General features: G+C 39.6%; 1 protein-coding gene across 1 annotated transcript; it reads right to left on the bottom strand.

Annotated features, from left to right (window-relative positions):
- Nucleotides 1–8,018: 8,018 nt before the first annotated feature.
- On the bottom strand, nt 8,019–8,792 carry LOC129753078 (uncharacterized protein K02A2.6-like). The gene has a single exon (XM_055748879.1). It carries the CDS (start codon nt 8,790–8,792, stop codon nt 8,019–8,021), a length of 774 nt encoding a protein of 257 aa, XP_055604854.1.
- Between the last annotated feature and the right edge of the window lie 3,232 nt (nt 8,793–12,024).

The raw sequence follows: 12,024 nt of genomic DNA on the forward strand, positions 1-12,024 counted from the left end.
AGCATTCAAACTTTCGTGAGCATGTTGGGGTAGAACTTCATGGCATGGGTTTTGGCTGACTTGTTCTGCTTCTCGTCGCGATTAGGGGCCTTTTGGACCTTGAACGTTCTAAGCCCAGCCTTAGCTTTGACCTTCTGGACAAACCTTCGGCTTAGGTGCAGCTTCTTAGCCACTTCCCGAACGGAGGCGTTCGGGTTTCGGTTGAAGGCCCCAACTACGCTGTTTTGATTTTTGGTGTTGTACAGAATACTTTTTCCTTCACTTCTGGGCTTCCGATCGGTGGTCAATCGTTTCTCGAAACGCTTAATCACTCGCGACCCCGTGGAATTCGCGATTCGTTTTAGTGATGGAACGATGCGAGAGATTCTTGTTCTCGTGATGAATGCGCAAGATTTTATCACGCACGAGCTGTTCTTTCGACTCCATTTCCGCGAGTTTTGATCACAGGACTTAAAAACTGGCAGGATGTAAACAATGCACTATGAACTGAATCCACCCAAATTTTCATTAAATTCTACCCAACGACTAAAAAGTAAGAGCAATTTCATCGTGGACACCCTCTATTTTCTAAATATGTGTTTTTACAGTCGATCTTTTCCACCTGAAGCCGAATCAGAAACAAACACACAGCAGCAGCAGCCTTAAAAATCTGCACTCCCTGTGTCAATCCGTCTTCCCACCGAAGGCCGAGTCGAAAACCAACAAACAACAACAGGAGCCTTAAAAATCTGCGCTTTCCAAGCTTATTTCTTTTTTCATCGGAGGCTACCAGAAACATTTTTTTTTTGAATCTCATACGATATCAACTTTCCTATTGCATGAATGAAAGCATTTATAAATCAAAATGTTCTTTTAAAATATTTCTAAGGGAGTCTTTTCTTAAAATGGACATTTTCTACTCGATATAAAAATAATATACATAGTACGATTATACACTCTGTGAATTCACACACACACAAAACTTAAGTTTTCCTACCTAATAAAGGATATGGATTTCTAGTCCTTTTTCCAGGAGAGCGTTTCAACCTAAGTGGTATCGTCATGTAGGCGTTTTGGTGTGTTGATCGAATTGAACGAATAGATGAGTAGGTCAGATTAATATTTGCTTCGGGGATATTTGCGATTTTAGCAGCCTTGAGCATCATGAAAATATACATAGATGACTCAAAAGACCCGAGTTTTGAACAACTTTGAGCTGTAGAACCAATCCTAGGCCTAGTACATGGTCCCATGCCAAATTTTGGCGAGATCGGTTCACGAGAAGGGGCTCAAGCCTGAAGTTTGTTTAAGATTTTGAGACATTTTTTTCGGGAGTAACCGAAAAGCCAGTTTTTCATCAACAACTTTGGCCCCTTTATGTATTTTTTTGAATACAGTTTTTTGTAAGGCTTGAATTATGACAAATATTTCATCCAAAGACCGCATTTAATCTTCAAAAATGAGCTAACATTTTTTATGATAACATTTAAAGGGCGAACACGAAATTATTGCGACACATTCATCAGGGCATACCTTTTTTACCATTGGGTAAAAATCAACCAAATTTAAAACACTTTCTCGTTGATGTGTATTGTTTACATGCTGTCAAACTCGAAGTCGTGTTTTTCGATTCAACGAAAATGGAGGTGAACCAACGCAAGTAGAGAAAACAAATTCTTTCCAAACACCAGGAATTTTCTGACCTGTCGCACCGGCAGTTGGGAAAAATATTGAACATTCACCATTCAACCGCTCTCTAGAGTGTTGAAGCGGTTCCAGGGGCAGTTGACGTTGAACCACGGCAAAGGAACAGGAAGAAAACCGGTACCGGAAAACGAAAAGAGGGAGGGAAAGGTGAAGCGGATAATTAAAGCAAATCCCAACGTCTCATGCCGTGATTTGACTATAAGGATCGGCATTTCGCAGAGCTACGTCCAGAATACAAAGAAGAGAGCTGGACTACATACATACAATGCCAATGTAGAGAACTTTCCAAATCGCGATGAGTGGCAACAATTGACGGCTAAAACTCGAGCACGGAAGCTCTACGAGAAAATGCAGACAAAATATGGCTGCTGTGTGATGAGTGACGAAACGTATAGAAAAGCCAATTCCGGGGTTGGAATTTTTCACCGACAAGAGCAAGTTCGATGTGGATGACAAATTTAAGAAGAAGAAAATGTCGAAGTTCGCCTCCAAATATCTCGTTTGGCAGGCCATTTGTTTTGCGGACTGAGGAATGAGCCTTTCGTGACAAAGGACACAGTAAATTGCGAGATCTACAAATCTGAGTGCCTCGAGAAGCGCCTTTTTCCGTTCTTGCAGCAGCAAGACGAAGCTCCGCTATTTTGGCCAGATTTGGTAGCATGCCACTATTCTAAAATTGTCCTGGAGTGGTATGAGGCCAATTCTGTCCATTTTGTTCCAAAGGACATGAACCTGTCAAACCGTCCGGAACTGTGCCCGGAGGAGCAGTACTGGGCAATAATATAGCGGGTATTTTGGAAGAGCAAGAAGACATTCATAGATGAGAAGAACATGTTAAGAAAATGGAAAAAACTGGTACCGGATGACACTGTAAAGACTTTGATGGAGGACGTCGAGCGCAAATGCATTCAATTTTGCACTCAAGGCTCCATCGACCAATTTTTCTTTTGATTTTTGAAGGAAATGTAGGTATGTAAACTACTCTGAAACTTTAGTTTGATTCTAAACATTATAAGAAAATTGGCATGACATTTTCGGTGTCGCAATTATTTCATGTGCGCCCTTTAGTTGTCATTATTCAGGCTTCACGAAAAAATACGAACAAAATGTCTCAACATCCCATACAAACTTCAGGCGAACTCTTTCCGTGTTCCGATCTGGTGTATATTTGGCATAGGACCTTGTACTCAAACATTGGCGCTTTTGGTGATCTAATTATATTAAATACTTTAATCTGCTTAATTTTAATATAACACAGGTAGGTAGACACAGAAGGCATCCACTTTTTCGGAAGTTATAAAAAAAAAAATATTTGAAAAGAGTCATGACATTATCATAATTTTTTCTATGTTTATAATCTTAATTTTCGCTTATCAAAAAAGTCTGTTTTCCTCATTCGGTCAAAACTTTTCTGCCACCCATGCCCTAGAGCCACCGCTGATTTTTATCGAATTTTCCTCAATCCAAACAAAAACAGTCTCATTAACTGTGGCCCTAGACTAAGTACATGAGTAGCTACAAGGCTTATGCTTTTTTTGTTATTCACTACGAGTAACGGCTTGTTATTCAATTTAAACTCGGCTCATGAAGACTGCACTGTGCTGCAATGAACTGGTGCATTGTGGGGGTGCGTATCATAATTTTATGCACTTTGATTTCCTTTCATTTTCAACGATATGTTTTGCCGAGCATTGTTTCTGTAGGCTTGCATTTGCGATAGACAGTAGGTAATTGCCCATCAATGGATGGGAGGGGTCGATGCCGTGGTTAATTTTCCTGCTTGAAGAAAATAAATTATGTTTGAAGATGTGCAGAATATGACAATTTACGGGTCACAATAATCGTTGTTATTACCCTGACCTGTCGATCAAATTGAACCTCAATCAATTGTCAGTTGTGGCTTTTGATCTAACCTTTCCATTGATTGACTTACTGGATAGTCTTACGTGATCTTACATATGAGTTCAAACTGATTGATTTTATTTGGTATGTTCAACCTTACATCTAAAAAGTTTCCTTTTTGGTCAACGAGAACGACAGAGTTTTTGCAGATTTTTAAAATGAGATTTAGGTATGTACTCGGATTTTGATTTGAAATTTGGTATGAAAAAGTGTAAAAATTTGTCCGGAGAATGTCACTTTTTTGTTTTCCTTGAATATTTAGTAATCGCGATGCAAATGAAATTCCAATACATGGAACTTAAAGCGTAGGAGTTGCGAGAAAATAGTTATAGCGTCCCAAACAGAGCATTATTTTTTTTTATGGAAGTGAAGCACATGTGGAGATATGTTTAGCGGAGACCGGCTGTACGCGATCCCACCACAAATCTCCACGCTGAATCATTAGGGGGAACGGGGAAAGGTAGTGTGGCATGGAAAATCACCTTGGTAGGCGATGAAACCACTTTGGATCTAGGCTTCTAATACCTTATAACGCCTAAGTTTCGTATGAAAACTCCTGATCCTGAACTGTTTCAAAGAAATTTAATATTCGAACATTTTTAATTACCTAACTACCATGTGATTTTCAGCTCATCACATTTTCAAATGCGCCCCTAGAACTCATCCTCATAAATCTGAAATTCTCAACACTTATTTAAAAAAAACCAAAAAAGAATTGTAATGGTAACGAGTTTTTTCGAAATATCTCTGAAATTCATTCAGAATAAGCTAAGCTTAGCTTTTTGGACTATTAAAAAAATGGCTGTAATAATATGATCATTACCGTCAACTGGGGCAACATGCAACACTTTTCAACTTCAATGACTTCTAAAATCTGAATGCCTACAGATAATCATACCTCTTTTACATCAAAAGTTTTAAGGTTGATGGGACTCAAAATTGACGTAATCAGAAAAATTGTTGGTTTTATCAGTTATTTTTAAATTCTCAAAAACATGCGATTTTTACCCTACTAAGAAAATGGGGTAAGTTGTAACAAACCTCGATATTAATAAAAAATCAAATGAAAACGTATAAAAATTTTTAGTTTTTCATACATTTGTGATGCCATAACGCATGAAGCACCAATTGCAGTAATTTTTTGTTTCCTTCGAATTAAATGGAAAAAGTGTAATTTTGCTGCATACATTTAGGGGTAAAAAATATTACAAATATTTCATTAGCTAAAATCATGAGAATAAATCTTAGGATGGATGAAATTTGAATGTTAAAAAACGCATAATGCAAAACAATCATATCCCAGCATATCAAACGAGTTTTATGAGGTTTAGTTCTGATTTTTATTTTGTTGCAATTTGCCCCAGACAGGTAAGTGAATTATAAAAATATTTATTTAAAAAAAATGATGATTGTCCGAAAAATATTTTTACACCAACAGTGTTGGTATAGGATAATGAAAGCAATATAAAGTTTGTAGGTGATATCATTAAGCCAATCTGTCAGACTGGGAAGAGTTTTTTACGGCATCGAAAAATGTAAAAATTTGTACATCTATTGCTCGATTTTTTGTATTATTTATGAGAATCAAAAACTTTTAAAAACCATGTTAAAAACTATGTCATCATCAATTTGTTATCATTCAATGACAACTTTATTACAGTATGATGAAATAAAAATTTAATGAGTGTTGTGGTATACAAATGTTGCATCTAACCCTGCTTTTGCATGATGCCCCGTTTGACGATATACCTACATTGATGACTTGAGCTACTTAAACTGAATACTTTTGTATTCAGTTAAAATCTTTTACACTACGACTGGTCTTAAAATATTAAAAAAGGCATTTTTACCGATACATATGGAGAACGTCAATACATTTAAAAATGTAGAATAACTTTTGCTAGATTGCGTAAACATTTAGATTATATGATGAGATTGTAAATAGTTCAGTAAAGTATTCCCAATAAACATTTTGGCTGCTTAAGAACGGCAATTCGCTGAACAAAAGCTGAGCTAAAGCGTAATTGCTGCTTCAGCTTAATGGTTGAATAAAGACAAACTATAACCTTGTTTCAGCGTTTAAAGAAGTCTCAGTGCAGGCAACGGGAGGAGTTGAAGAGTTGCTTCCATAACACTTTTTCAGCCTTTGTTCAACCTTTCGCTACCATTGGAATTTGACAGACTGTGAACTGGGGTAAAATTGTCAATTGACGTTTGATGACGTTTGCTGGATAACTTCTCCAAATCAAGATGATTAAAGGCTGAAGACACGTGAATTAGTAAATTTTTGAGGCCTTCTTTCAGCCAGATTGCTGATTAAAAATTGAACCACGATATTTTTCCAGCGTTTATTCAGCAAAAAGCGTTTGTTGGGTTTTTTTTCCGATGCTGCAGCAAAAAACGCCTAAATACAGGCTATATTGAATTACATCGATACATTGAAGCTTTCTTGATGTCCGCAACAAACGAAGCGCAGACATTGCATCTTGATGGTCTGATTCTTGTACTTGGCGAAATACAACTGAGTTGCGCGTGTCCACGAGCAGAAAGTCGGGTGTCGATACGACGTCCGCCGGTTGGAGAATCCAGAGGTGAAAAGTTGATACGTTGAACAGCTAGAAACCCGAGCCTTGGAATTGCCGATAGACGGAACAGTCGAAGAACAGTGGTGTGTAATCAAGAACGCTTTTATCACAACGAGCCATGGTGCTCTCGGTAAAGTTTATAGAAGAAGAAGTGAATGGATGTCGGATGAAACCTGGAGGATGATCGATGATCGGAGAAAGGCGAAAGTCGGAATTGAACAAGACATGTACAGGGTAAGCCAAAACAGCCGCCCGCTTACGATATGCGGAGCTGGCAAAGGCAGTTAAACGAGCTTGTAGACGAGACAAGAGAGCTTGGACAAACTCTCTAGCCGAAGAGGGAGAAAGAGCCGCCCCCAATGGAGATATCCGATTAGGCTTTATGACATTTCTCGCCGCCTTAGTAGTGCAAGGACTAATGCTACAATGCCGCTAAAAGACCGAGCAGGTCATGACCGTCGACCGATCGAACAGGTCAGCTCGAACGATGGACTGAGCACTTCGAACAACTCTTCCGAGTCGCCCTCGCTGGCTGAAATAGAAGCGACAATCAAACCCATGAAATCCAACAAAGAACCTGGAATCGATCGCATTCCTGCTGAAATGCTGAAAGCCTACCCTGCCATGTCAGCACAAATGTTGCACAGTCTTTTCGCTGACCTCTGGGATACTGCAACATTCCCGGTCGACTGGATGCAGGGTATCCTCGTAAAGATCTCGAAGAAAGGAGACCTGACCTCGATCTGTACAACCCTCAAAGTAATCTGCAAAGCCAACAGGATCCAGGAGAAAATCGACGCCACACTCCGACGGCAACAAGCTGGATTACGATCCGGACGATCACAACGCTACGAATCATACTGACACAAATCAACGAATTCCAGGACTCTCTACTGCTGATGTTCGTTGATTTCGAAAAAGCATTCAAACGACTTAAACATGAAAACATCAGGGCTGCTCTTAGACGACGAGCGGTCCTAGAGGAACTAGTCCATCTCATCGAAGCACAATACGAGGCAGTTTCGTGCAAGGTCTTGCACGACGGTGTCTTGTCCGAACCAATCCCGGTAACTGCTGGAGTGAGACAGGGATGTATCTTATCACCGCTACTTTTTCTCGTCGTAATGAATGAGATTCTGACTGGATCGATCGACTGTGCACCGAACCGAGCACTGCCGTGGAATCCTTCAACAATGGAGCAACTGAACAATGAATAACTATGAACTGGCTTACAATATTGTTTACGCTCGCCCAAACACAACCGGATATGCAGAGCAAACTCGACGACCTCGCCGAAAGCTTCAAGGCAGCAGGTTTCAAAGTTAATGTCGGAAAGACCAAGTCGATGGAGATCAACACAGGGAATCCCTCCAGTTTCATGGTAACTGGGCAACAGGATGAGAAAGTGGAGTGCTTCCAGTATCTTGGTAGCCAGATAATGCTTGATGGTGGTACCAAGAAAGACATCGAAACCTGAATCAGAAAAGTCCGATTTGCGTTTGTAAGTCTCCTAAACATCTGGCGCTCACGCCAGATCTCTCTACGACCTCGGATTTCACGAAGCATCTAGAAAACTCTAGTTGCATATCATCTAGGCGCAAAGCTCGATAAATTCATGGATTTTGTTTTGCTATTTGATCCAAGGGGGTGTTATGTTCTTACGAAATAATAACTCGCTTTTCAATTAAACTAAATTAATTATTTTATTCACGTTGTAAGCTGCGCACAGGAAAATTCAAACTGACTCAAAAAATGGCGTCACAGTTGCAGTGTCTTCATACGCGTCGATGTATTCGTACGCCTCAAACCAGGGTTGAACTCGGCGGTAGCATCTCCCCCTTTAGTTCAGTCCATGATGTAATCGTTGAATCTCTGTGGTGGCCGGATAGTCCTCGTTGGTCGTGCTGATCTCGGTTTTTCACACGGGACAGGAGTTGATTGATGTGGAATAGACAACTCTGCTGCTGATTGGAAGAACTCATCTGATTCCGACTCAGATCCACAGTCATCCTTGGGCTGATGGGTATCGTTCGGCTGTGACTGCTGTAAGGGCATAAGATGGTCCAAATGAAAGTCATGCTTGAGGATGTTCAACGGGGAATTTGTGGCAGTTTCGGAATCCTCAGCTTGAGCAGTCTCGAACCTTGGTCGAAGTTGATTTAGATGTGTACGAATTAACTTCCTTCGCCCAACCTGTATATCCAACAGCACATTGAAATTGACGTTTCCTATTTCTTCAATGATTTCACCAGGAACCCACTTCCACTTGTTCGAGTTCTTGTAAACCTTGATATACACTTTGGAACCAGTTGTATATTTGGAGGGCAGAACTTTATTCATGTTTTTCGGGACACTAGGAGGTTTCAACAATTCCAAAGTAGTACGCATTGGACGACCAAGCATTCCTTCCGCAGGAGACTTGCCATCAAGGACTGCACTCGGTGTTGAGCGGTACACTTGTAAAAATGTTTGAAGAGCATCAATTGCGGGGACACCTTCTCCCTCCGTGATTTTCTGCAGCGAACGTTTAAGAGTGTCGACGAATCGTTCCGCTTGCCCATTAGATTGTGGGTGGAAAGGGGCGATACGGATATGGATGATTCCCAACCTTTCACACATGGTCCTGAATTCATTGCTGCAAAACTGTGTACCATTATCAGAAACTATTGTTTCTGGTACACCAAACCTCGCGAATGTTTCATGTAGGAACCGCACAGTAGCTGTTGCCGTGGTCGATTGCGTTTGGAAAATCTCGGGCCATTTGGTGTACGAGTCTACTACTACTAAGTAGTTCCAAGAATTAATTGGTCCAGCGTAGTCAATGTGAATTCTTTTCCACGCACCATCCGCTTTTGGCCAAGGTTGTGGTTCAGAATGCGGAGGGGATTTAGATGCACTGGCACAAATATAACAGCGGCGAACTAGATTTTCGATGTCCTGATCGATGTTGGGCCAAAAAACAATTGCACGAGCAATAGATTTCATGCGTTCCATTCCTTGGTGCCCTCTATGAATTTGATGTAGAATGCGCTGACTCAACTTTTCTGGAATCACGACACGATCCTCCAACATCAAGCATCCGTTGACTGAAGAGAGCGATTCACGCCGAACAAAATATGCTTTTACTTTTGAATTGACTATTTTGTCAGCATATGGCCAACCATCTGATAAGTAGCGTTGAACTTCTTGGAGAATAGCATCATCTGCTGCAGCCGATTTAATCGTGTTGAATGTTACCGGCAATGCTCCGATGTGGTCGTGTAAAGTTGAGCTTAATTCCTGGTTCAGATTAACTGCAGCTATTACGAATTCTTCGTCAGGCTTCTGATGGTTACTTATTAGTCGAGATAGGAAATCTGCGTAGCCAAATTTGTCCGTCGAAACATATTCCACTTCAAAATCATAGGCGAGTAATGTAAGTGCCCATCGTTGAAGGCGGTTAGCTGTGTGTAGCGGAATACCCTTTTTCGATCCAAACACTTTGATTAACGGTTGATGGTCTGTTTGGAGTTTAAATTTTCGCCCCAGAAGCATACGCCGAAATTTTGTAACTGCAAAAATTAAAGCTAGGGCTTCCTTTTCAACTTGGCCATAGCTCTGTTCGGAATCTGTCAGAGTTCTCGATGCATGAGCAACAGCTTTCATTTGCCCGTCAGGAAACCGATGCATAACGACAGCTCCTATACCAGTTTTCGACGCATCTCCAGCCACTATCAAAGGAAGTCCCGGATTGTAATGCGTCAAAGTAAATCTGACTGCAGAACCTTTTTTAATGAGTTGAAGGCTTCTTGACACTGCTTACTCCAAACGAATTTGCGATCTTTTTTAAGAAGTTCATCGAGAGGACGTCTGATTCTGTGGATTTCTGGGACAAATCTTCCATAAAAGTTTGCCGCTCCCAAAAACGATCGTAGGGTACCCGAATAGGATTGTACCATGAAAAAACAATGAATTCCATGTTCACAAACCATATATTGTATGGTTTACACAATGAATATTATCGTCCAAGATACCGTGAATGCACATTCGAATTCATAGTTTTTTACCATACATTTCATCGTTTTGACGAAAATAACCATAAAAAAGGGGTATTGTTATGCAGCGTGACCATGAAAAAAATGGCGATTTTCCATACATTGAGAAGCCGAAAATTATAAAGTTCATGGTTTTAACAGCTTCCAATTTTTCATAGTAAAACCATGAAAATCCATGATTTTCATTGTTAAACCGCTGTAATGAAAATATTTGCTCATGGTGGGGTTTTTGTATTTATTTCTTGTTATGTCATCATTTTCAGTTTTAACGAAATTAAAACGGTTGAATTCGTTTAAATTTATTTATTCAAAAAAAAATTTAACACTTTACTCACACTTATTGATTTGGACTAATTCGCTGGACCCGTCTCTCACAATCCGGCTTTCCGTAGCCGCTCCAGGCACCCACTCACTCGCAGTGTGTGATGGTTTTTTACTAGAAATGATAAAAATAAACGAATCAACATTTGCCTCTTGGTAATTTCGATTTTTACTCACCATTGGGTCCACTTCAGAACACTTATTCGAATGAATTTCTCGAAAAACTACCGACCAACCTCGACCGACAAATGTGTAGAGGAAAAAAAAACAGTACCGCGGGCGTCAAATAATCCATACACGAAAAACTTGGAATGTTTGAATTTCTTAAATTATTCACGCTCGGATGTACTTTTAACCTGGGGGAGGAAGACTGAAATTCGCTGTATCGTTTTATGTATCGTTTTTTTACTGTTCGTCAAAAAGCCAGCAATTGTTGAAAAGATTTGTAATCGTTCAAATTCTAACTTTAAATGATCCGTTTCGTGTAGCGAGTCATGTAACTCAGTTGTTTAGGTGCTAAATTTAAGTCTTCTGAGTTGATTGCTGCCGATTCAAAAGTAAACATAGAAATCGAATACACCAGCTAGATTATCCAATACCAGCACGCAGAAAAATATATTTTAAAAATAATAAGATTTCGACCAAAAATAATAAAAATTTTGGTTGGGAAAAAGCACAAATATATTTTTGATAACACTGACAAAAAACATCGATTCGATTTGAACTTATCGTTTGATTGAAACTAAAATACACCTTTTTTAAAAATGATTCGAAATTTCTGTCAAAACAATAAAATAAAATTGGATTGAGAATTACAAAATCATTATTATTGGAATCATTGAGGGTTTTGTTTTCAATTTCAAATTTAAAAAAAAGTTGATTTAAAGAAATTTCGGATCTATTCACCAAGAAAAGATTTATAAATTATTTTCTTTATTCACACATCATTAAATTGGCAAAATTAATAAATTACCATTCCAATTGGCTCTGGGGACGGCTTCCGTTAGCTTCCTTAATGCAGCAAAATTCGTCGGAATCGCTTTCACACACGATCATGATTTTTTGGAACAGGATATGCACCGACACAATCGCGCTGGAATTTCTGCGTTCGCTGTTCTGTGTTCTGATAAATATTGGGCATTGGGCTTCGTTGGCATTGGCACCCTCGATGAAACCTACAATTTTTCTGGGACCGTCTGATGGGATGCGGCAGCTGGAATATTACCGCAAAGAGGGAAGCAAAAAAAGATATTGAAACTGTTGAAACCAAAATATAATGTCTGGTAGAACGGTTGGGTAAAGTAAGGTGAGCAACTTACCATGACGGCATGCTGGCCGAAATACGATCGCAGGATAAAAAGCTCCGTCCATCCGGGGATATGTTCGCGCTCGCGGGTCAACATTTTTTTTCGGGAATCGACTTTTTTTTTCTTTTTTCCATGCATGCCCCAACAAAATACACGATTAATGGATTTAGCTCGTTTTTCGTTTAAAAA

Source organism: Uranotaenia lowii, chromosome 3, assembly GCF_029784155.1.
Source record: "Uranotaenia lowii strain MFRU-FL chromosome 3, ASM2978415v1, whole genome shotgun sequence".
NCBI lineage: Eukaryota > Metazoa > Arthropoda > Insecta > Diptera > Culicidae > Uranotaenia > Uranotaenia lowii.